Genomic DNA, 25,515 nt, shown 5'->3' with positions numbered 1-25,515 from the left:
TGATTTAACGCATTCCTCTCTGTGGGCAGCCTCTGAGTGATGGATGGTTATGTTCCCATTCTCCTGATTCTACCTCTAAGGATTGGGAAAGAAGTTTGTTTTACTATACTAATTTCTTCTCTCCTGGAATTTTAAACCTTGGGGACCCTTTTTTTTTTTTTTTGCGGTACGTGGGCCTCTCACTGTTGTGGCCTCTCCTGTTGCGGAGCACAGGCTCCGGATGCGCAGGCTCAGCGGCCATGGCTCACGGGCCCAGCCGCTCCACGGCATGTGGGATCTTCCCGGACTGGGGCACGAACCCATGTCCCCTGCATCGGCAGGCGGACTCTCAACCACTGCACCAGCAGGGAAGCCCTTGGGGACCCATTTTAAGAAAAATTTTACAACATTAAATTTGGAAAAAAAGAGTATACTGCCAAATAAATGGAATACGGTAAATATGGTAGTTACAGATTTTTATACGGTAAATATGGTAGTTAGAGATTTTTTCCTCCCATTCTGTGATTTGAAATTTCTCATTTCTGGTAACAAATTATAAGTGTTCACAATGAGAATAAAGAACATTTCATAAACACATACAGGGTATAAGGAGCTCTAACGACATCCTCTCTACTTAGAGATGAGGAAACTGAGGCCAGGCCACAGTCACAAAGACTGTGGGAACATGGTGACAGTAATCCAAACCTCCCAAGAGAATCCAAGTCAACCTTCTCAAGAGTGCAACTCCCCTTTGTCCTCAGAAGAAAATACAACGAGGGAAGAAAAACAGAAGAATATCTTATTCTCAAGAATATTCTAAACCTAACAAGATTCTCAAGATGCTTGAAGACGCACTTGGCTTGCCGAAACAAAGTCTTTCTGGGAACAAAATTTCTCCCGTCTTCAACTTTAATGACATTTGGAAGTTACAGATGGTTGAAAATTAAACATTCATATTCTACACATTTTAAAATAAGTCTTAAGCCTCAATTATAATGACCATTTTCTGTTGCTGTCACTTTTTTTTTTTTTTTTACACCTAAATGAACTCTGACATGATTTGTCTTCAAATGCAGACATCTGAAAACAGATTTCCTGAAAGGTCTACAGAGGCCAATGAAGACATACTCTGTAAACAAAATCTCATTTGTTACCTACTATTTCCAGAAATCTCATCTGAGGTTATTTGCAAAGATACAGTCTTGTTCTAGGGTTATACACATCTTCCAACCACATTACTTGTTAGACTGCTTTTTCTCTCTGTCTTAACCCATCGGCCTCCCAGTTCTCTTCTCTCACTATATAAACATACCACTCAAAAGTGAACATTCACCAAGTTCATACCACGCTCTAATCCATTCCGTACCCTGCAGCTGAGTGATCTTCCTGAATCATGCCACTCTCCCTCTTAAGACCCTGAAAGGGATTCTAGTTAATGATATTCATAGGAAAATATACCAACATCTGCAATTTACTTTGAAATGCATTTTTTTTCATAGTTGCATGGTGGGACACATATGACAAGGCAAAAATAGTTAAATGTTAATGGAAGAATCTGGGTTTGGGTATATGAATATTAACTGTAAAATTCCTTCAACTTTTCCATATGTTGGGAATTTTCATAAAATGTCAGAAAAAAACCCCTAAGGGTCTTCCTGCTGTTCTCGCAGTAAAGGGCAAACTGTAAAGGCCAATGTCCCTTGCAAAGGCTCCCTCACCTTTCCTGCCCATCTCTCACCATGTCCCACCACCTGCACGCTAGGCTCCAGCCACTCACAACCTCTTCCAGTGCAGCAGAGGCCTTGCTCTCTCAACTCTAAATCTTCACACACACTTTCACTTCTTTCTAGAACATTCTTCCCCTCCCCTCACTGCACCTGGGAGAACCCTACCTTATCCTTCCTGTCTCAGTTTAGTCTCCTCTAAGAAGCTTTCTCTTACTCCAGAAGTCTGGTTAAGCACCCTCCGTACTTCCACAACATACCACACACTTCATATACTTCACTGTAGTGTGTCAGCTTATTTGTGTGTTTCCTTCAGTGTGTCACGTCTGTCCCCTTCTTTCAACAAATATTTTCTGGGCAAGTAATCTTAACAGTAAGCAAGATATAAAGTCCTTGCTTTTAAGATGCTTACAGGAAAGAAATTATCCCATTCTTAACGGGTACTTGCTTGCTTGCTCGCCAAAACCAGAAACCGTATCTTAGTCTCTCTGGGCTGCTATAACAAAAACACCATAGGCTGGGTGGCTTTAAACAACAGACATGTATTTCTAACAGTTCTGGAGGCTGGGAAGTCCAAGATCAAAGTGCTGGCAGGTTTGGTGTCTAGTAACGGCTGGCTTCCTGGGTCAGGGACAGTTTTCTCACTGTGTCCTCACATGGCAGAAAGGGTGAGAGAGCTCTCTGGAATCTCTTTTGTAAGGGCCCTAACCCCATTCATGAGGGTTCCACCTTCATGACCTAATCATCTGCCAAAGACCCCACCTCCTAATGCCATCATATTGGGGGTTAGAATTTTAACATGAATTTGAGGGGACTCATTCACCCTCTAGCACCTGTCCTATACACAGAAGATCCTTTACCAACATTCTTATCTCTTAATCACAACCACATGGAGTCTCTGTTTTCATAACTATACCTCATCTGTCATTGCTTATCCTGGGCCTTTACCACAATCCACTATAATAATTCATCACTCATACCTATAAAATTCAAGCGGCTCCCTCTCATCAATAACAGATCATAAAACACACCTCCTTCACTAAACTTAGGAAAACTTTCTAGTCACTGTACCGAGTTGTCAGTATTCAGCTGCCTTGCCACAGCCAAGCTGAACTAAGTTTGAAGATACTAAAAAGTCTGTCATGAACCTTCTCTTTATTCTATTATACAATTAGAAGGATCAAAAAATGTTAAAATTCAGGATGCCTATGTTTTGAATTGATGGACATTTAAAAATCGTCTTTAATGGCCTAACCATTCAATAAACAAAAGCCATTAAATTCCAAGTCATTTTTGGAAAACACAACACAGAGCCTAACAGTATGAGTAAAATAAAGTAAAAATTACATACATACTTCATTCTATCCAATTAATATACCTTTAGAGTGGCAAGTAGGACAATGAGGCCTGTGTGGCTTCAAACAATGGTGAAAGAATGCACCTACGTAACATCTATGAACTTTAAGAAAGTTTTATCTTCAATTCCTCAGCCTTCAGCTGGCAGCGAAACAGACACACCAGCATTAAGCGTGCCAGCCAAACAGTTAATGATCTGTAAACATATACCTGTACAAGCAGAGAGTTCCTGTTTAAACAGACTAAGATGAAAGCCCTTCTACAAAGCACTCTTTAGTGATGATGTTAAAATTATTCTCTAAATAGTTCATCTAAATGTGCATTTCTATATTAGGTTTTCTTAAAGAGGGCATATTTTAAAGGTGTTTTAAAAACAAATCAGGGAACTTCCTGGTGGTGCAGCAGTTAGCATCCCATGCTTTCACTGCTGATGGCCAAGGTTCAATCCCTGGTCGGGGAACTAGGATCCCACAAGCCATGGGGCACAGCAAAAAAAAAACCATAACTAGAGCTTCCAAGACAAGATGGCAGAGTAGAAAAATGTGAGCCCACCTTTTCTTACAAAAACACCAAAATCACAACTAACTGCTGAACAATCATCAACAAAAAAACTCTGGAACCTACCAAAAAAGATATCCTACATCCAAAGAGTAAGTCACAATGAGACAGTAAGAGGGGGCACAATCACGATAAAATCAAATCCCATACCCACCGGATGGGCAACCCACAAACTGAAAAATAATTATACCACAGAAGTTCTCCTACAGGAGTGAAAGTTCTGAGCCCCACATCAGGCTCCCCAGCCTGCAGGTCTGGCAATGGGAGGAAAAGCTCCCAGAGAATCTGGCTTTGAAGGCCATCAGGGTTTGATTGCAGCAATTCCACAGGACTGGGGGGAACAGAAACTCCACTCTTGGAGGGCGCACACAAGGTTTCATGCACATCAGGACCCAGGGAAAAGAGCAGTAGCCTCATAAGAACCTGGACCAGACCTACCTGCTGGTATTACAGGGTTTCCTGCAGAGGTGGGGGGCAGCTGTGGCTCATTGCGGGGACAAAGACACTGGCAGCAGTAGTTCTGGGGAGTACTCAGGGGCGTGAGCCCTCCTGGAGGCGGCCATTTTCTCACCAAGACATGGCCCCTCCCAACAGCCTGTAGGCTCCAGTGTTGGGATGCTTCAGGCCAAACAACCAACAGGGTGGGAACGCAGCCCCACCCATCAGCAGACAGACTAATACTTAAAGTTTTCCTGAGCACACAGCTCTGCACTAAACACACTCCCTGACACACCCTGCACACCAGACGGACAACACCCACCTCCACCCACCAGGGCAGCAGCCAGTCCCTCTGACCAGGAAGCCTCCACAAGCCTCTTAGACAGCTTCATCCACCAGGGAGCAGACAGCAGAAGCAAGAAGAACTACAGCCTTGCAGACTGCAGAATGGAAACCACAATCACAGTATGGTAGAGAAAATGAGGTGGCAGAGGGAAATGTTCCAGATGAAGGAACAAGATAACACCCCAAAAGAACTAAGTGAAGTGGAGATAGGCCATCTACCTGAAAAAAAATTCAGAGTAATAATAGTAAAGATGAGCCGAGATCTTGGAAAAAGAATGGAGGGACAGATCGAGAAGATACAAGAAATGTTTAACAAAGACCTAGAAGAACTAACGAACAAACAGAAATAAACGATAAATAACTGAAATAAAAAACACACTAGAAAGAAATAGTAGAATAAATGAGACAGAAGAACAGATAAGAAGACAGAATGGTGGAAATCACTGCCGCAGAACAGAATAAAGAAAAAAAGAATGAAAAAAAATGAAGACAGTCTAAGAGACCTCTGGGACAACACTAAACACACCAACATTCACATTATAGGGGTCCCAGAAGGAGAAAAGAGAGAGAAAGGACCTGAGAAAATATCTGAAGAGATAATAGCTGAAAAATTTCCTAACATGGGAAAGAAAGGAAACAGTCACCCAAGTCCATGAAGCACAGAGAGTCCCAGGCAGGATAAACCCAAGGTGGAACATGCTGAGACACATAGCAATCAAACTGACAAAAATTAAAGACAAAGAAAAAATATTAAAAGTAATAAATAATATACAAGGCAATTCCCATAAGGTTATCAGCTGATTTCTCAGCAGAAACTCCACAGGCCAGAAGGGGGTGGCATAATATATTGAAAGTGACGAAAGGGAAGAACCTACAACCAAGAATACTCAGCAAGGGGCTTCCCTGGTGGTGCAGTGGTTGAGAGTCCGCCTGCTGATGCAGGGGACACGGGTTCGTGCCCCGGTCCAGGAAGATCCCACATGCCGTGGAGCAACTAAGCCCGTGTGCCACAACTACTGAGCCTGTGCTCTGGAGCCTATGAGCCACAACTACTGAAGCCCGCACACCTAGAACCTGTGCTCTGCAATAAGAAAAGCCACCACAACGAGAAGCCCGCGCACTGCAACGAAGCGTAGCCCCCGCTCGCCACAACTAGAGTAAAGCCCACGCGCAGCAAAAAAAAAAAAAAAAAAAGCCCACACGCAGCAACGAAGACCCAATGCAGCCAAAGGGGGGAAAAAAATGCAATGAGATATCACTTTACACCACTCAGAATGGCCATCATCAAAAAGTCTACAAACAATAAATGCTGGCGAGGGTGTGCAGAAAAGGGAACCCTCCTACGTTGGTGGGAATATAAATTGGTAGAGTCACTATGGAGAACAGTATGGAGGTCCCTTAAAAAACTAAGAATAGAGCTACCATATGATCCAAAAATCCCTCCTGGGTATATATCCAGAGAAGACCAAGGTTCAAAAGGATACATGCACCCCAGTGTTCACTGCAGCGCTGTTTACAATACCCAGGACATGGAAGCAACCTCAATGTCCATCAACAGAGGAATGGATAAAAAGGATGTAGTACATATATACAATGGAATATTACTCAGCCATTAAAAAGAATGAAATAGTGCCATTTGCAGCTACATGGACGGAGCTGGAGATGATCATACTAAGTGAAGTAAGTCAAACAGATAAAGACAAATATCATATGATACCACTTATATGTGGAATCTATAAAAATGATACAGTGGGGCTTCCCTGGTGGTGCAGTGGTTAAGAATCTGCCTGCCAATGCAGGGGACACAGGTTTGAGCCCTGGTCCAGGAAGATCCCACATGCTGCAGAGCAACTAAGCCCACGCGCTACAACTACTGAGCCTGTGCTCTAGAGCCCGCGAGCCACAACTACTGAAGCCCGCACACCTACAGCCCGTGCTCCACAACAAGAGAAGCCACTACAATGAGAAGACCGCACACCGCAAAGAAGAGTGGCCCCTGCTCGCCACAACTAGAGAGAGCCTACGCGCAGCAACGAAGACCCAATGCAACCATAAATAAATAAATAAATTTTAAAAAATGATACAAATGAACTTATTTACAAAACAGAAACAGACTCACAGAATGAAACAAACTTATGGTTACCAAAGGGGAAAGGCAGGCGGTGGTGGGGGGGTGGTGGTGGTGGAGATAAATTGGGAGTTTGGGATTGACATGTACACACAACTATTTTTTTTTTTTACGCGTGCCTCTCCCTGCTGTGGCCTCTCCCGTCGCGGGGCACAGGCTCCTGACGCGCAGGCTCAGCGGCCATGGCTCACGGGCCCAGCCGCTCCGGGGCACGTGGGACCCTCCCGGACCGGGGCACGAACCCGTGTCCCCTGCATCGGCAAGCGGACTCTCAACCACTGCGCCACCAGGGAAGCCCCACAACTATTTTTAAAATAACCAACAAGGACCTACTGTACAGCACAGGGAACTCTGCTCAATATTCTATAATAACCTAAATGGGAAAAGTATTTGGAAAAGAATAGATACATGTATATGCATAACTGATTCATTTTGCTGTACACTTGAGACTAACACAACATTGTTAATCAACTATACCCCAACATAAAATAAAAATTTTTAAAAAACATAACTTCTCATTAGATCAAATTCTATTATAATAAAGTTATTTTCATGTCCTCATCCAGGCACTGGGCAACTTTTTCTGTAAGGGACTAGACAGCAATATTGTAGGCTTTGCAGGTCACATAAGGTCTCTGTCACATATTTATCTTTAGTTCCCCCCCTCCAACTCTTTAAAAATGTAAAAAACAAACGAACCCCATTCTTAGCTTGCTGGCCATACTAAAACAGTCTATAGGCCAAACCCTGTCCTAGTAGATGGACCAAAAGGAGAAAAGATTTGCTGATCCAATTACAATGAAATTCTCCATAGCAAATAAGCCTGTATTTCAAATTACTTGTCTGAACTCTATTCAAATAAGTCACTCTCTGTGAGTGAACCAAGTAGAGGATCCAAGCACTTAAAAGAACTTCGGTTTTACCACAAAGCAGTAACAGCCATCAACTCTCACTTCTCAGCTCAAATTTGAAAACCAAATTGATTACAAAAGAAAAACTCCACACAAAGTCACCAAAACAGTATAGAGGTAAAGGTGTGCTCATGATATTGTTTTACGTCCTCAAAAGATCTAATTCAACAATACAATGTACTGTCCATAAACTTTATAATGATAATTAATGAATTAAATATGTGAAGATCTAGGAGATGTGATTTCCAACTATAACACTGTCACCATAAGATGTGTGAACCTGGACAAGTCAGGTATTTCCATTTGCTCCCTGTCTTCTAAACAGAGGGGGAGGTAAATCCAGACAAATCTCTGAAGTGATGGATTTAAAATTCTTTGACTATTTATTACAATTCATACCTCCTTGATCAGTGATACACTAGAAAAAAATTTTTTATAAGACCTCAACAGTGTTTTAAAAAGATAACATAAAAACATGAATCATGAAAATGAGCAGTCAGAACACTAAGTACACACAATACGTTAGCAACAGCTATCTTGAACACTTCCCATGTATGCCACTGTTTGAAGTGTTTTACAAACATTACCTCATACAATCCTCAGGATAATCCTAAAAGGCAAACAGTATAATCTGAAAGATTAAGCAATTTGCTAAAGAAGGGTCGGTCAGGATTTAAATCCAGCAACGCTCCTCCACACTATTATCACTGTCACTGATCAGGAGCAGCTCCCAGTCTTCTCCCCCACAGCTCAAGACAGACAGGGATGACAAAAGGTAAAATCAAGCAGCACTCTGCCTCCCTTTCCTCCAGTTTCCTTTCCTGCTACTGTGGAAAGCTGAAGCACTGTACTCTTCCTGCTCGGCACAGGTTTGTGCCTGATGCCTGCTTTCTATGCAGGCCTTTGATTCACACTTCCACACTTCTGCAGGAAACTTTACAGTCCACAGCATCATGACAGAGAGAATTCTAACCTGCCATATTCCTTCTTTACCCAAGTAAGATACCAACATTGTAAAATTAACATTTTTGACTTGGCTTTGTATGATATAAAATAAATCATCCTATTTTACCTGAAAGCTCTGGTGACAAGAGCCATGAGGAGTCATCACTGGAGGTACTTTTGGGCTTGGACCCTCTGCATGGCCTTCCATAAATTATCTGATGACCCAGATAGGGTGGGGGGTTTTGATCTGCTGTCCATCTCACAAAGAGCATCTCCTCCCTTTCCTCAGCCGGCAAGAGCAGGGAGAAACTTAACCAGCTGTAGCATCTGCACCCGGTGACTCAAGACTACCTCCCTCCAACACGTCAAGGAGTGCACATACAGTGGAAAGTTAGACAAACCCAACCCTGAATCCTAGCTCAGCTGTGTAACCTGGGGTTCAAAGCCCTCTTCTCCAAAACAGTGAACATGCTACACAGTAAAGCACCTAGCAACACTCAAGTAACAAGCATAATATATGATACTCCCACCCCATCAGTTCCCCACCTTTGAATATCATTCAGTAATCCACATCACATTAAAATCATTTCTCTCACTCTTGCAGCCTGACTAGACATGATCTGAAAACCAGAGTTTAATTCAATAAACATTCACCAAAGCCAACAAGTGCTGATCCAATGGTTATTAACAGTTCCTAGGCTCCAGAAGGTCAAAGTCACACTAATGCAATAGTTCTTAATTAACAAACATGATATATATTGTACAATAAAACTGCCTTTAAATTAACATGCCAATTTTTAACCTACCTACTAGATAGGCAAAGATTAAAATGAATAATCCTTGGTGTCAGCAATAGTGCTAGACAAACAAGTACTTTCACATACTGATGGTAGGAATGTAGAATGGTACAGCTTTCCAAAAATACTGTTTAGTAATATACAAAAAGACTTAAAATATATATACTTTTGACCCAGCAATTCAACTTAAAAGAATTTATCCCAAAGATAATATCTGGCAAGTGGAAAACGGGGTATAACAATAATAATCTGCTTACCAATCTTATAATTATGATAGAACCATATATTTTATTCAGTCATTAAAAGGGAAGAAATCCATATCTACTGCCACACAAAAAAACCCCTCTGATACATAAAGAAAAAAAAATCTGACTTCAAAACACAAGGTATGAGCCTATTTTGTTAAAAAAACAAATATACACATAGAAAAAATGAACATTCCTATTCTCATAAATTTTTTTCTCTCTCTCTCTGGCAAGAAACACGTATTACTTTTATAATTTAAAATAGTGAACACTAATTTTAAGAGGAAGGTATGTTACACATAATTTCTTTCAGTTCTTTTAATCCCAGGAACTATGAAAGAATCTCAGTTAGGAGGCTGTAATTTGCCCCACAATCCCACAGCTTCGAATGGTAGGAAGGGCTGACTCCCACACCTGGGAGCCTCTAGTTAAGGACTCTTCCACACCTGAGCGCCCCAGGCCTTTTCACCAGGTTTTTAGCTACAGCAACACGTTCCCTTAGTCCTGCAGTGTCCTCCTCCCCACCCTACTTAGCAAAATTTTACTCAGATACCACCTTTTCCATAATAACTTATACAAGCTATTTAGCAATCATTTCAGACTGACATTTGATTTTTTTTACTATATACTTTGAGTCTTTCCCCACAGAAGGTTATAAGCTCCTGGAGGGCAGGGACCTAGTGAGCCCCGTTTCCTCCAGATGACCCAGCAGAGCATTTTATGCACAGCACGTTCTAATAAATGCTTGATGAACAAATAAATAAAGAGGTTACCTGTGCAGTGTAACAGCCACTGCCCTGACTTTACAAATAAGGCCCCAAAATGTTAGTCCATGGTCACTCAATAGTAACAGTCCCATGCTGAGCTTGGGTCTTTTCTTTTTCCTAACTCAAAGCTCCTGTGTGTTTTGCATTTTCAAAGTACTTTTGCTGACCTTCTCTCACATGGACTTCACACCAGCTGACTTACCACTGTATTGGCCGACATCTGTAGTTCTTCCAGCTCTGTTTTCTGTTTTTGACAGCAGCACTAAGGGGAAATATATGAACCACTCTTGACATTTCTTAAACCTGCATTGAAACTATACCTCTAGCTGGAATAAAGTAAAAGCTGGTCATCAATCATCCAATGTTTATTTACTGAGCACCTATTAGGGGCCAAACATAATATTCCATTAACCAGAAACCTCTATTAACTGGCACCTGTGCTTACTGATAAAATTGATGCCTGTAATAGCCTAAAGCAAGGGTCTACAAAGAGCCCACAGGCTAAATCTGGTCTGCTGCCTGTTTTTGCAAATAAAATTTTACTAAATACTGCCACACCCATCCACTTATGGATTATCTATGACTCTTTGGGGGCTACAAGGGCAGAGTTGAGTAGTTACAACAGAGACCGTTATGGCTCACTGAGCCTGGATTATTTACTATGTGGCCTTAATAGATTGCTGACCATCATAAAATACCAATATGCCACTGGACTCTCAAAAACATTTTTTAGCAGTAGTGACACATAACAGGCAATAGTTTCCTTAATCCTTTGAAAATTACCAGTCCAGTATCATATATGTGGTAACACTATTCCTTGCATCACATGCCCATAACCAATCATGCCAGAAAACAGCATCAACTGATAAAAATCTGTGTTTCCCACAAGTCATATAACCTTGGGGATCTTTAATCCCAACTTCTCCCAAAATTAAGTTTCTGACTGAACAATCTCATTATTTTTAGAGTAAGTCCTCACACAGAAAACCATTCACTTACTTGACAAGTTACTTCTCTTAACAGATCTCTAGTCCAGTGTATATCTTGAGGTTTCCTACTTGCAATAATTCAAACATAATAGAAACCAGTTTTACTCCTGATGATGCTCAGTATTTTGTGGGGTTTTTTTTGGCTGCACACTATCCTGAATTATCACCTTCGGGGAAAAATGCAGACTCGAGATTTCTTCCCTGAGTGGAATCAAACAGCCCACACATACAAAGAAACACTTTACTAATTTAAATCCAGTTGCAATATGTTCTCAAAACATTTCTTTAAAAATATACAACTCACAAGCTTTACAATTAGAAATAATTACAGAATGTCAGAAGAGATAAGACTTAAGAGATGACTAAATCCAAATATCTTAATTTACAGATGAGAAAAATGAGGCTTACATGATTTACCGGAAGGACCAACTAGTTTTCATTAATTCATGCTGGCCTTAAATCAGGAAGTTATACTGATGTCTTATCTGTAAGCCAGGCACTGTGCTGGGGTCCAGGGCTACATATGTATCTTCACCGACAATGAATTCAATTAATCTTTTATCAGTGAGATTTTTTTGCAGTGAGACAGATTACATCACAGAGAATCAGATAAAATTCCTTAATAACTGCTAGACATCTTTTTGCTTTTCCTACAAAGAAAGCTCTCTTCCTGCAGAGACAGTCCAGTGGAGCCAGGCCGCACAATTCAGAATCTTGATGTTGCCCCTTTCTGGCTATGTAACCTCACAGCAATTTACTTAACAGCTCTGTGTTTGTTTCCTGATCTTTAAGGGGATAATCACGGTATGTAAACAATCCTTATGTGGCTGGTACAGGTAAGTGCTCTATAAATTTTAAGTATCGTTGTTGTTATTTTCCTTAGGTAGTTTTCTTATCAAAACATGGTTAAGTAACCAAGGTATGGAGAAAGTGCCCTCAAAAACAGCTATTGAAATACATGTAATTGCCATCACTGTAGTAAAGTTTGATTAAATATAAAGGGTAAAGAGGAAAAAACAGTTCTTAAAAGGTCCATTTATAAGTTAAATCCTACTTAAAATACATGCACAAGAAATTTTGCCTTTTAGGGACTTCCCTGGTGGTCCAGTGGTTACGAATCCACCTTCCAATGCAGGGGACACAGGTTTGATCCCTGGTCAGAACTAAGATCCCACATGCAGTGGGGCAACTAAGCCAGCGCACCACAACTACTGAGCCCGCGTGCTCCAGAGCCCACAAGCCCTCGCGCCACAGCGAAAGACCCCTACGTGCCACAACTAAGACCCAATGCAGCCAAATGAATAAATAAATATTAAAAAAAAAAAGATTTTCCTTTTAATATTACGAACAAACAAGTTCATTAGCAAAATCTTTCATGAAACAATGGTTAAATGCTAATGCCATAGTGTTTCTGGGTTTCACTGGGGGTCAGGCCCGGGTAGAGTAAATGACTGCTTCAACACAAATGCCATGGCAACGGACGTGTCCCTCATTAAGCTACATCCTAGAATCCAACAAATATTTGGATTTTACTTTAAAATAATCATTAGTATTTTTACTCAAAGATGGCCTTTTAAAAAAAGTGATGCAGTAGGAAGAGTACGTGGCACTTCCTCCCTCGAAGGGACTTCTATCAAGTTGGAAAACCAGGCCAGAGTCACAGAAGGCAGGGTCTTTACAGCTGTGTGACCTCGGAAAACTCACTGAACAGGTCTCCAAGATTCAGTACCTCATCTATAATTGGTGTTAACATCTATCTCCCAGGTTTTGGGGGGGATGGGGAAAGGGGGACAGAGGAGGCAAACTAAGATTCGTATGAAAATGCTTTGAGGATGGCTAACACACATGCACACATTGCTAGTTCTGACCCCTTTCACCCACAGGCAGTGGGAAGGGAGGCCGTGTAGCAAGGTAAAGTTAAACTGCAATTTGTGTTTGGGGTACTTAAGCCTTGATCAATGTTCCTATTCTATACAGTTGTTGGAAATGTAAAACCTTGTCTCAGATTTGGTTTTTTAAATATGAGACTCCAGAGATCACCGTAATTCATGAAAGACATGTTAGGGCCAAGCATCCTCCTGCCTAGCACCTTCAAACTCGTAACAAAGAAAACCACAATCCCTATTTCTCTATTTCTCCCCTCTACCAGCATAAACTGAATGCGGCCGTAATATGTGATGGTAAAATGTCTTTAAGAAATCTTTAGAGGTATTCTAGAAAATTAACCCTATGTATGTAATCAGTATAAAAATCTGTTATCAGCTTTTTCCAAAGCTGAAAAGGACTTTGATGAAAATCCCAATAGTAACAGTACTCAAAAAATTTTTTTAATTTTAAGCTTGTATAACTTGATACTAGGTGGAGCTTTATGAACTATTAAGCTCATATAAGGGACTTCCCTGGTGGCCCAGTGGTTAAGACTCTGCACTTCCACTGCAAGGGGCACACGTCTGATCCCCGGTTGGGAAATTAAGATCCTGCGTGCCGCATGGTGTGGCCAAAAAATAAAATAAATTAAAAAAAAAAAAAAAGCTTATATAAAAGGAAATTTAGGGCTTCCCTGGTGGCGCGATGGTTGAGAGTCCGCTTGCCGATGCAGGGGACATGAGTTCGTGCCCCGGTCTGGGAAGATCCCACATGCCGCGGAGCGGCTGGGCCCGTGAGCCATGGCCGCTGAGCCTGCGCGTCCGGAGCCTGTGCTCCGCAACAGGAGAAGCCACAACAGTGAGAGGCCCGCGTACGGCAAAAAAAAAAAAAAAAAAAAAAAAGCATGGTGCAACCTCAGTGCAAATTAGGAAAGTTAAGAAATGAACATCTATTTAAAAAAAAAAAAAAGAAATGAACAAAACTGTCACTTTTGTTTCACTAAAAACAGAACCATGTAACTAACATCTAATGCACAGGAATAATTGGGAGGAACTTATAAAATGAAAACAAAATTCAGGAATCTTATCTTTACAATGGCAGTATTTGATTTTTTTTTTTTTGGTTTTTTTTGCGGTATGCGGGCCTCTCACTGTTGTGGCCTCTCCCGTTGCGGAGCACAGGCTCCTGACGCACAGGCTCAGCGGCCATAGCTCACAGGCCCAGCCGCTCCGCGGCATGTGGGATCTTCCCGGACCGGGGCATGAACCCGTGTCCCCTGCATGGGCAGGCGGCCTCTCAACCACTACGCCACCAGGGAAGCCCTACAATGGCAGTATTTGAAAAGAAGTCTTATTTAACTTAGAGTATTTGAAATATAACCCACTTCAATGAGGTCACTTTGTGTTAGGTCCATTTTAGTTTAGCACTTAATAGTAATTTGTTTAAACTAGTAATCTGAAAACATTTTCTGAATTTTTTTTTGCTCTTGGATCCTAACCTATATCTGCCCTATAAATATCAGTTATGTAGGCACTAACTCAATTTTTAAAGAGTTCTGATAAAATATTTTCTAATCCAGTTAAGAGACTCATCACAAAAAGTCACTGTGCTGTTATCACTTCATAAACATTACCTCATTCAGTTCTCCCCGTAACACTAGGAAGTAGCATTATTATTTCTGTAACATCCATTTTAAGGAAGAAGAAATTGAGGGTCATATAAGTCAAAGAACTTGCTTAAGATCATAGGACTAGTATGTGATAGGGTCATGAATGAACCCAGGTGAATCCGCAGTAGGTACTTTCAATCACATTAAAAACAAAGGTAGGGACTTCCCTGGTGGCACAATGGTAAAGGATCCGCCTGCCAATGCAGGGGACCCGGGTTCGAGCCCTGGTCCGGGAAGATCCCACATGCCGTGGAGCAACTAAGCCCGTGTGTCACAACTACTGAGCCCACGTGCCACAACTACTGAGGCCCACACGCCTAGAGCCCAAGAGAAGCCACCGCAATGAGAAGCCCACGCTAGCCGGAACTAGAGAAAGCCAGAGCGCAGCACCGAAGACCCAACACGGCCAAAAATGAAAATAAATAAAGTGATATATATTTAAAAAAAAAAAAGGTAACACTAATTTTTCAACTAGCTCCAGTAACTTTAAATAAGGCCAAGAATCATATACTGTAGACTGTCAAGAGTTCATGAAAAATGATTTGTTTCTATCTAAACATTCCCATTAAAAGCGGACCCTGACAAGTATCATTTGACTTCTTTGTTTCCCCTCCTGTTTTTAAATGAACATTAAAAAGTCTTGAGACATCAAAACCAAAGTTTTAAAATTCAACGATCATCCTATAAGCCAAACTTCAAATTTTCACATCTAAAGAATATGAAAGAAATTCTAAGTTACTTTGGAGCTAAGCCTGCAAATATGTGAACCTGTGAATTGTTCTCCACGTCCACCCCCAGAGTCAGTAAAGAAACAAAATACATAACTTCCAGAGAGCAGAGGGAATATAGATCAGGAGATTTGAGACGTTAGACCATTTCTCATTATTACACCCATCAGGCCGAAGGGACTGAACGAAAGGTAAACGTTTACTGCACTTTACAAATTTCAGAATTATAAGTGACAGTGAAAAAGACAGCTGCAACACGAGCCCACTGTACCCGTAAAAGCTGAATCAAATAATTACATTTATCACGACTACAACAGGCCTCATTTCTAGCTTCTGTAAATTATACAAAGAGCCAGCTATTAAATATTGATGGCATGCCATTTGCACTGGAGCTGTCGCGAAGAGCCTCCTGCTACCAATTTTTGTCATGAAAGAAAAAACGTCCTTATTTTCTAGGTAAACCCCAAGCCACTAGAATCTCTCAGATGGGGCTATCGCATTGTCCTTACCGGAGGAATCTGTCAGGGCCAACCCCAGACACCCAGGGGAGGAGAAACTTTCAGGGGAGGGCGGGTCCCTGCAGGTCCCGGGGCAGGGGTCCCTGTTCTCCTTCTCCCCCAGCTGTCAGCCACAGGTCGGGCGGCGGGGCGGGGCCAGCCCCGGCTGTCCGCACAAAGCGAGCCAGAGAGCGGCGGGCGGACACAGACCCAGGCCACGCTGGGGGGCCGCGCAGGGGGGAGCAGGTGGGAGCACTTACCCAGCAGCAGCACGTTCTTCCCCGCGGGGAGCTTGGAGCGCGAGCGGGTGGAGACCTCGCTGAGGATGCAGGACCTGGCGGGGAACAAGGCGCACGCTCAGGCTGGAGCCCAGCGCGGGAGGAACGGCACCGGCCTCGCGCGCCCGGGCGGGGGCGGCCGAGAACGCGGCGGCCTGGGCAGGGCGCCGAGCTCCGGCGGGCACGCGACCCCGGGGCGTCCCCGGCCCGGGGGTGCCGGCGGGGACCGGGAAAGGGTGCGGTCCTTACCAAAGGTTCTGCCCGTCCTCGTCGTCCCCTGCCGCGGCGCCGCCGTTGCCCGAGGTTAGCTCGTTGGCCAAGGGACCGCCCGTGTAAGTCGAGGTTAATCCCGCCGTAGAGGAACCGAAAGAGCCGACTCGCCCCACAGCCGCCATCTTAGTCGGGAACACACCGGTCCCAGCAAAGCTGAATGAGCCAGGCGGAGGCGGCGGCGGCGGCGGCGGCGGCGGAGGCGGAGGCGAGAACCCGGATATACAGCGTTCGGCGCACGGCAGCGGGGCGGGGCCTCGGGGGTGGGGCCCAGGCACTGCAGGGACTGACGGAGCGAGAGACGGCGAACTGCGCGTGCGCAGCAGGCCGCCGGCCGGCGAAGGGGGAAATGCGCGTGCGCAGGTGGCTCGGCGGGACGTCGTCCTGCAGCCCCAGTCATCCTGAGCTCAGCGGGCTGAAGCGCTTCTGGCCACCGCCTCCGCAGCCCTAGGCTGCAGCTGGGCGCGCTGGGGTGTGTCAGGTGAACAGTGCTCCCTCCCACTCTTCAGTCGGGTCCACAAACCCCGCAGCGGGTGTGGAATTCCTGCACTGTCACTGCCGTCCCGCCTGCTGCAATTGGAATTGGTTGTTCTTTGTACGTAATACAAAAGAGATTCCTAATTTAATCCTGAAATCTCCTTTCACCATTGTTCTGCAGATTCTCTTTGCCTCATTCCTGTGTCGTCTTCTTTCTTATCTTAGTGGAGAACTTTCTCCATTAGTTTTATGAGATAAAAGTGTATGGCTACATTTTTGGAGACCTGTGTATTCAATCAAGGCCCAGATGAAAGCTTAATGAAGGAACTATTCACAAAGGTGTGACTGATCTGAGGAGATGCGGCTAGCAACAGCAGGAAGATTTAGGGCTGAAGGGATGTTTGCTAGAATCCAGAGAGCTGCAGCTATAGGAAAAGCGTTGATCAGCAAGATCTTTGGCTTTGAGTAAAGGAACACAGCAGTAACCGCTCTTTCTGCCCTGCGGTATCCTGCCAGTGTCTCACATTTGCAACCCTACCAGAAGCCAGAGGGCAATCAGTGATAGTTTGCCTGGGTGTAGAATTCTTAAGTGGCAAATTATCTTCCCTTAGGTTTTTCAAGGCCTTGACCCCTTGTCTGCTAGATTTTAGTGTTGTCCCTGAGAAATCCAAAGTCATTCTGACTGCTAATCCTTTGTTACGTGTTCTTTTTTTTTTCCCCCTACTTGGAGACTTTTAGAACTTCCACAGATTTCCACTAACCCATATACCCCCTTCCAGTGCCTGCACTGGCATAATAATTATCCTGCCAGTTATAGACAATCCATACCCTTACACTAAAGCAATCTCTCCACTTGTGCAGTAGATTTCATTTCCTCTCCTCCACTGTGCTCCAACAATTCTCCCCCCTTTCGCTATATAATCATTTATTGATTTCAACTGGATCATTTTCTCTTAACCCTGCTCCTTCACCAGCTACTGCTATATTTCTTTCCTCCCTTTTACAGCAAAACTCTTTAAAATATTTGTCTTTATATGCTGTCTTCGATTCCTCTTCCCCTTTGCCCTTAGAACCCACTTCAATCAGACTTTTACCCCATGACTCCACAGAAACTGCTCTTATTCTTCTTATCAATGATCTCCTTGTTGCTAAATCCAATGGTAAATTCGCCTTCCTCATCTTTCTTGACCTTTCAGCAGCATATGGTACAGCTGATCACCCCTTCTAAATATCCTTCTTCACATAGCTTCCGAGTCACAATGTTCTCTTGGTTTTTTTTCCTGCCTCACTAGCTCAGTCTCCTCCACCATTTCCTCATTTTCCTGACCACTTAATGTTACAGGACTCCTGGGCTCAGCCTTTGTTCCTCTTATCTATACTCACTCCTTTGGTGATCTCATGCAGTCTTGTTACTTTAAATTCCATCTGTATGATAAAAACTCCCAGGTTTCTCTCTGCAGCCCAGAGCTCCATCTAGAACTCCAGATTAATACATCCAGCTGCTTTTTTTTTTTTTTTTTTTTGGCTGCACTGGGTCTTCGTTGCTGTACACAGGCTTTCTCTAGTTACTCTTCGTTGAGCAGGGGCCACTCTTTGTTGCACCGCGTGGGCTTCTCATTGTGGTGGCTTCTCTTGTTGCGAAGCACAGGCTCTAGGTGCACAGGCTTCAGTAGTTGTGGCACGCAGGCTCAGTAGTTGTGGAACATGGGCTTACTTGCTCCGCGGTTGCTCCGCGGCATGTGGGATCTTCCCAGACGGGAGATCAAACCCATGTCCCCTGCACTGGCAGGCGGATTCTTTTTTTTTTTTTTTTTTTTTTTTTTTTTTGCGGTATGCGGGCCTCTCACTGTTGTGGCCTCTCCCGTTGCGGGGCACAGGCTCCGGACGCGCAGGCCCAGCGGCCATGGCTCACGGGCCCAGCCGCTCCGCGGCATGTGGGATCTTCCCGGTCCGGGGCACGAACCCGCGTCCCCTGCATCGGCAGGCGGACTCTCAACCACTGCGCCACCAGGGAAGCCCCAGGCGGATTCTTAAACACTGAGCCACCAGGGAATTCCCCCAACTGCTTCTTCCACATCTCCATTTGGATGTCTAACAGCACGTTTCAAACTCAACATGCTCCACATTGAGCTGCTGACCTCTCCCCTCAAATCCCACTTCACCCATCACCTTCTCCACTAGGTAGCAGCTCCTTGTTGCCTGAGCTATTCTTGACTCCACCATTCCTTTCACACTCCACAATTGAATCCATTAGGAATCCTGGAGTCTCTAACTTCACAATATACCCACAATCCAACTTCTTATCACTCATTCTCTGATACCACTTTGAGCTATCATCTCTTGCCTGAATTGCTGTAAAAGGCTCTTCAACATGATAGCTGGAGAGATCCTTTAAAAAGGAGTTCCCTGGTGGACCAGAAGGGAGTTCACTGGTGGTCCAGTGTTCAGAACTTGGTGCTTTCACTGCTGAGGCCTGGGTTCAATCCCTAGTTGGAGATCTAAGATCCCGTAAGCCAGCGTCACCCCCACGCACCAGAAAAAAAAAATCAGATCATGTTACTCCTCTACTCAAAACCCCACAGTCACTGCTCATTTCAATCAGAGTAAATGCCAAAGTCCTTACAATGACCCACAAGGCTCTACAGAATCTGGCCTCCACTGCCTCTCTGGACTTTTCTGCTCCACCCTGTCCCTCAGTTTCTCCCATCCAGCAACACTGGCTCCACTGCTGTTCCTTAAACATATTGTGTGTCCTTTTGTATGTTTCTTTTTTTTTTTTTCTTTTGCGGTACGCGGGCCTCTCACTGTTGTGGCCTCTCCCGTTGCGGAGCACAGGCTCCGGACGCGCTGGCTCGGCGGCCATGGCTCACGGGCCTAGCCGCTCCGCGGCATGTGGGATCTTCTCGGACCGGGGCATGAACCCGTGTCCCCTGCATCGGCAGGCGGACTCTCAACCACTGCGCCACCAGGGAAGCCCTGTGTATCCTTTTGATTTAGCTGTTCCTTCTGGCTTGAAGGAGATAAGGAGCTGCCCAAACCAATATCTTCCCCCAGATAGCTACTTGGCTAACTCCCTCTCCTCCTCCAATGTCTTTGCTCAGTTCTCAGCCTCTCAATGAGGTCTACCCTTACCACCTCATTCAACGCTGCAACTTAAATCTTCACCCCTGCAATTCTAGGTTCTTCTTACCTTGCTTGCCTTTTTGTTTCCCATAACACTTACTACCTTCTAACATAGTATAAAATGAACTGATTATTACCTCCTAACATAGTACTGTCATCCCTCGATATCTGCAGGGGATTGGTTCAGGACCCACCCACAGATACCAAAATCCATGGATGCTCAACTGTATATAATGGGGTAGTATTTGCATTTAACCTATGCACATCCTCTCATATACTTTAAATCATCTCTAGATTGCTTATAATACCTAATACAATGTAAATGCTGTGAAAATAGTTGTAAATACAATGTAAATGCTATATAAATAGTTGCCTGCACATGGCAAATTCAAGTTTTGCTCTTTGGAACTTTCTGGAATTTTTTTCAAATATTTTACATCTGAGGCTAGCTGAATCTGTGGGCGTGGAACCCGCAGATACAGAAGGCTGACCGTAGAATTTACTTATTTATTGGAACTTAAGCTCTTGAGAGCTTCACTAACGTACCCCAAGCACTTTGTGCCTAGAACATAGCAGACGTTCAGTGAAGATTTGTTGAAGGTATGAATAAAGGAACAGATTTACTGCTTGTCACCAGGTTTCTAAAATTTCAGAATGATGATGATGATGATGATGATGATGACGATGTGTGTGTGTGTTTCAAGAGGAGAAGGGGATGCAAAACAATTCTTCAACACCGGAAAGCAGGAGCTCTCTTTTACAATATTTTAACCACTTTTTGATATAAAAGTATCCCACATCCTCTTGCTACTTTAACAGGTTGCCTGAGCACTGATTTACCTATTCTTGAAGGCTCTGGGCCTCTTTAGGTTTCTCAATGATATTCAATAGTATCCTATGGGGAAGTCTTAGATCCTGCTGGGATACCCCAGGGTGTACCCCAGATATCCTTTTTGGTTTCGTTTCAGCTGAGCCTGGGCGCCTGGAAGTGGGAAATGGAACACTAGTCAGAGAAGGGACAGCTCCTCTCTCCATCTTACCATCTCTCGGGAGCTACGTCTCTCCTCTCTCTCTGTCAACCATCATCCTCTGCTTACTCATCAGCTTCCTCAAGGCCACAGTTAGGTATTTCTGTATCTCAAGAAAAGCAATCATTTGTCAGGTACAAGAGCTCTGCAGAAAACTGCTTAGGGAGGGGAACCTTCTGGAGGGCTGAGGTGGGGGATGCAGGCCACTTCCTCTTTCTGCCAGGGATGCCTCCCTCTGAGTTTGAGAGCTGAGACAAAACAGCCACCCCTCAAGCTGCTTCCTGTCGTACCAGCTTCCACAGGCCGCCTCTGGCAGATTTTCAAACAAGACTTGCTTCACCCACTGCACCAAATGCTGGCAATCACAGTTGATAGAAATGCCAGCTGAAAAGCCAAAACCAAAAGAAAATAAACAAGGCAATGAGTGGCCCCTTAAAATCTGACTTTGTGAACAACTTGAAAAATAAAAGTGTCAGAACGAACTTCAGAGTTTAAAGAGTGCCCTCCCCTACATGGTATGAATTTTTTGTTGTTGTTGTTAACATCCCGGACATTTGAGACAAAACGGTAATGCTAGAATTGGCAGAGTCCTTGCTTACAAGTAAGTAAGAGTAAGTCCTTTCTTACTCTCCAGCAGGAGATCCAGGGATCCAATTAGAGGGAAAAGAGACACTGAATCTTGGTTTCTTTGCTTTCCTTTGAGTCGTTTTTATCTCACTCTAAGTACCTCCTTAGAATGAATACAATGATGGGTATTTAATTCACTTTTCAGTCACCAGTCCCTCTAAATTACAGGTCTAACCTCTCTCCTACCACTCACCTAGGATTTTTATCAGGTGAGCCCTGACAGAACTTCATATCTTAGACAAAGAAAGAGATGGGGAAATACCTGACCCCCTTCATAGGAAACAGCAGAAGAGAATCTCCTCTATTTCTGGGTCTAAAATGAAATCCATGCCCCTCCTTTTTAAAAAAACAAATGCTTGTGTATGCATTTGTGTGTGTTTGTTTGTGTACAAGCATATTTGAGGATTACAGTTTACAAAGAAAAAAATGTTTCATTTGCTTATAAATGTATCACTGAAAAATAATATGCCCTGAATAGTTTTTTAAATTCCAGAATAAGACAATAATTAGAATTGTCTTTTCATTTTTGACTGAGCTCCTCACCACAATATCCATGTTCATTCCTGGAAAATGGGTGATGAATAAAAGGGTAACAACCTGTAAATCAATCCACATTCATATGGAGTAGATGCTCTGTGAGACACAGGGAAAACAAAGAGACTTATCTTTTAGGCTAGAAGAATGTTTCTTCATTTTTAATACAGAACAATTAGGATTTTTAGAATGCTTAGTTGTCATTGTTGTTTTAATCTGTTCTTTCCCACTAAAAAGAAGAAAGAAAAAGCTTCACTGATTAATATATTCTTAGCTGGATACTTCTCACATATGTTTTTGGAGGATCTCATTTCCTTGTAATCAGATACTCCGAAGTTCAAGTCCATTACCTTTTCAAAAGAATAGTGATTTTAATGCCACTTGCTTCTTAGATTTCCAGAATTACACTCTGCCAGCCTCTTTACTTCCTAAAGGAGAAGATATCTAATAACTGACTTTATAGATTGAGATCTGCCAACACTAGATCATCAAGGTCATTAAGTTTTTCTGCTCTGGGGGCTCTACATGAGGCAAGAAATATGAAATTCCATGGCATTTTTAGAAATGCACTGTCTTTTGGAGCCGCAGGTGATTTCATGTTCATAACAATTTAGTCTACTTTAGTCTAGAGCTAATTGTGGTCTCTTATTGCTTTTACTAAAAGTAAGCCTAGAATATAACCTATTATATTCTGCACCAACAAAAACATTACATTTTCCCCACATGGGAAAGAGGATGAATGAATTGCCCAGTGGGAAGTTTCTTATAAGCAGAATGAATCAGTTATTTTACATCATGTAAGATTAAAGAGTTGTTTATTCGAAGGTGTTTAAGGAGATTCTAATGATCTTCAACTTTTTACTATAAGAAAACAGAAAGTTAGAGTTGCCAAGTACTGTAAAGGTGAAATCGGGAAGCAGAATGTCCTATCTGATTCTTCCTCAGAAAATCTCAGGATTGTGTTGAAGAATCAACCTCATCTTTTATTTCAGTTCATTGGTAAATGATGACAGGTAATCTAATAGAATTTTCACCCTAGTACATATATATTTTTTAATACACCGGCTCTAGCCTAAGGAGTATATTGTCATGTGACCTCATGGTTTAAATTTTTGCTTTTATTATTTTATTTTATTTTATTTTTTTGCGGTACGCGGGCTGCTCACTGTTGTGGCCTCTCCCGTTGCGGAGCACAGGCTCCGGACGCGCAGGCCCAGCGGCCATGGCTCACGGGCCCAGCCGCTCCGCGGCATGTGGGATCTTCCCGGACCGGGGCACGAACCCGTGTCCCCTGCATCGGCAGGCGGACTCTCAACCACTGCACCACCAGGGAAGCCCTAAATTTTTGCTTTTAAATAGCAGCAATATTATATTGAGTCTGACATTTTAGACTCTGTCCACACCATCAAACCTAAGTATTGGATTAAACAATGTTAATGATAAATCAAGAGATAAAACAGCTGATTTGCAGGGACTTCCCTGGTGGCACAGGGGTTAAGAATCTGCCTGCTAGTGCAGGGGACACGGGTGTGATCCCTGGCCCAGGAAGATTCCACATGCTGTGGAGCTACTGAGCCCATACTCACCAACTACTGAAGCCCTATAGCTCTAGGGCCCATGTGCTGCAACTACTGAGCCCGCATGCTGCAACTACTGAAGCCCGCATGCCTAGAGCCCGTCCTCCGCAAGAAGAGAGAAGCCACCACAATGAGAAGCCCACACACCGAAACAAAGAGTAGCCCCCCATCGCCACAACTAGGGAAAGCCCGCACAGCAATGAAGACCTAATGCAGCCAAAAAAAAAAGAAGAAAAGAAAAGAAAGAAAGAAAAAGATAGCTGATTTGCATCGTTTAGATGAAATAAAGTGTTTGGATTCAGCGTTTGCAGTGAGGTGCATGGGGTCACGGGTACAGCCCAGGCTCCAGAATCAGACCAATTTGAGTTCAGATCTAGACTCTGCCACTTATTATGTGACTCTGGAGTCGTTTAAACTGTAAAGCCTGTTTCCTCACCTCTAATAGAGTTGTGAGGTAAATAAATGGAATCTGACATATAGTGAGGACTCAGCAGAAATATTTACTGTTATTCTTATTTGAAATAAGGTTATTAGGTGTTTTGTAGAGCAGGGTTTCTCAACGTTGAAATGGTTTAAATGTGCACACGAATTCCTTAGAACCTTGTTAAAACGCAGATTCTGATTTAGTAGAACTGGCATGGAGCCTGAGAGTGCATCTCTAACAAGCTTCCAAGTGGGTATCTATACTGCTGGACCACAAAGCAAGGATATGCGGCAGAAAGAACTCAGGCTTTGGATTTATCCATCTGCAGACTGAGATCCTGGCTCCAAACATGTTAGCAGTATGACCTGGGCAAGGTCAAGCTTTCTCATCTCTAAGATGGAGATAATAATATGTATTTCTAATTAAATCAATCTTCGTTAAATAAAAAATAGTGAACTCAAATAATACCTGACATATTGTAAATACTTAACAAATCTGAGTTCAGTTTTTCTATAAGAAATGCTTTACTGGTCCATCCAGTATGGGAGACTTATGGTAGTTTTGAGACTATAGTAGTTTTCCTCCGTGGAAAAGCTGAAAATTCCAATCTTTGAAAATTTCTTAGAATTCGATCATTATGAAATCCACTTCAACGTTGATTTAAAAGTTTGTCATTGCATGGCAAGCAAATGTTGTAGGAACAGATTGGCAAAGTGCGCCAGGCAAGTGGTGGCACCTAAAGTCAGAGTGGGTAGAATTTCTACAAGTAACTGAGATAACTGAGGAAAGAAGCTAGCTTGTGAAGCATTTTATTTTACCGACAGTATTTTTACCTTTTATAGTATGGAAAATGTCAAACATATATCACAGTAGAGAGGAGGTATAATGAACCCATCACTCAGCTTCAGTAGTTACCAGCACATGGCCAGCCTTATTTTAGTTTGATTCTCACCCTCTTCTTCCATCTCTGAATTATGTTAAATCAAATCCAAGACATAGTATTATTTCACCCATAAATATTTCAATACATATTTTTAAAAACCAAGGACTCTTTTTCTTTAAAAACATAACGATTATTGGGGACTTCCCTGACCATCCAGTGGCTAAGACTCCAAGCTTCCAAGTGCAGGGGGCGCGGGTTCGATCCCTGGTCAGGGAACTAAGATCTGGCATGCTGCACGGCACGGCCAAAAAGACAAACAAAAACCATAACCATTATAATAATTATTTCAAAC

General features: G+C 43.1%; 1 protein-coding gene across 2 annotated transcripts in view; it reads right to left on the bottom strand.

Moving 5' to 3' along the window:
* The window catches only part of DYNC1LI1 (dynein cytoplasmic 1 light intermediate chain 1), a 44,104-nt gene extending 27,356 nt beyond the window's left edge, over positions 1 to 16,748 (bottom strand). The window contains exons 1-2 of one of the 2 annotated variants that reach the window (XM_032649597.1): positions 16,470 to 16,748; positions 16,203 to 16,276 (exon numbers count right to left, since the gene is read on the bottom strand). In XM_032649597.1, coding sequence (XP_032505488.1) covers positions 16,203 to 16,276; positions 16,470 to 16,615 — 220 coding nt within the window. In that variant the 5' untranslated portion in view covers positions 16,616 to 16,748. The remainder of the gene's footprint in view (positions 1 to 16,202; positions 16,277 to 16,469) is intronic. The other variant, XM_032649598.1, reaches the window with a different exon arrangement.
* Between the last annotated feature and the right edge of the window lie 8,767 nt (positions 16,749 to 25,515).

Source organism: Phocoena sinus, chromosome 11 (genome assembly GCF_008692025.1).
Source record: "Phocoena sinus isolate mPhoSin1 chromosome 11, mPhoSin1.pri, whole genome shotgun sequence".
Lineage (NCBI taxonomy): Eukaryota > Metazoa > Chordata > Mammalia > Artiodactyla > Phocoenidae > Phocoena > Phocoena sinus.
The sequence above is the reverse complement of the archived record's forward strand: the minus strand, read 5'-3'. Positions and strand labels throughout refer to the sequence as shown.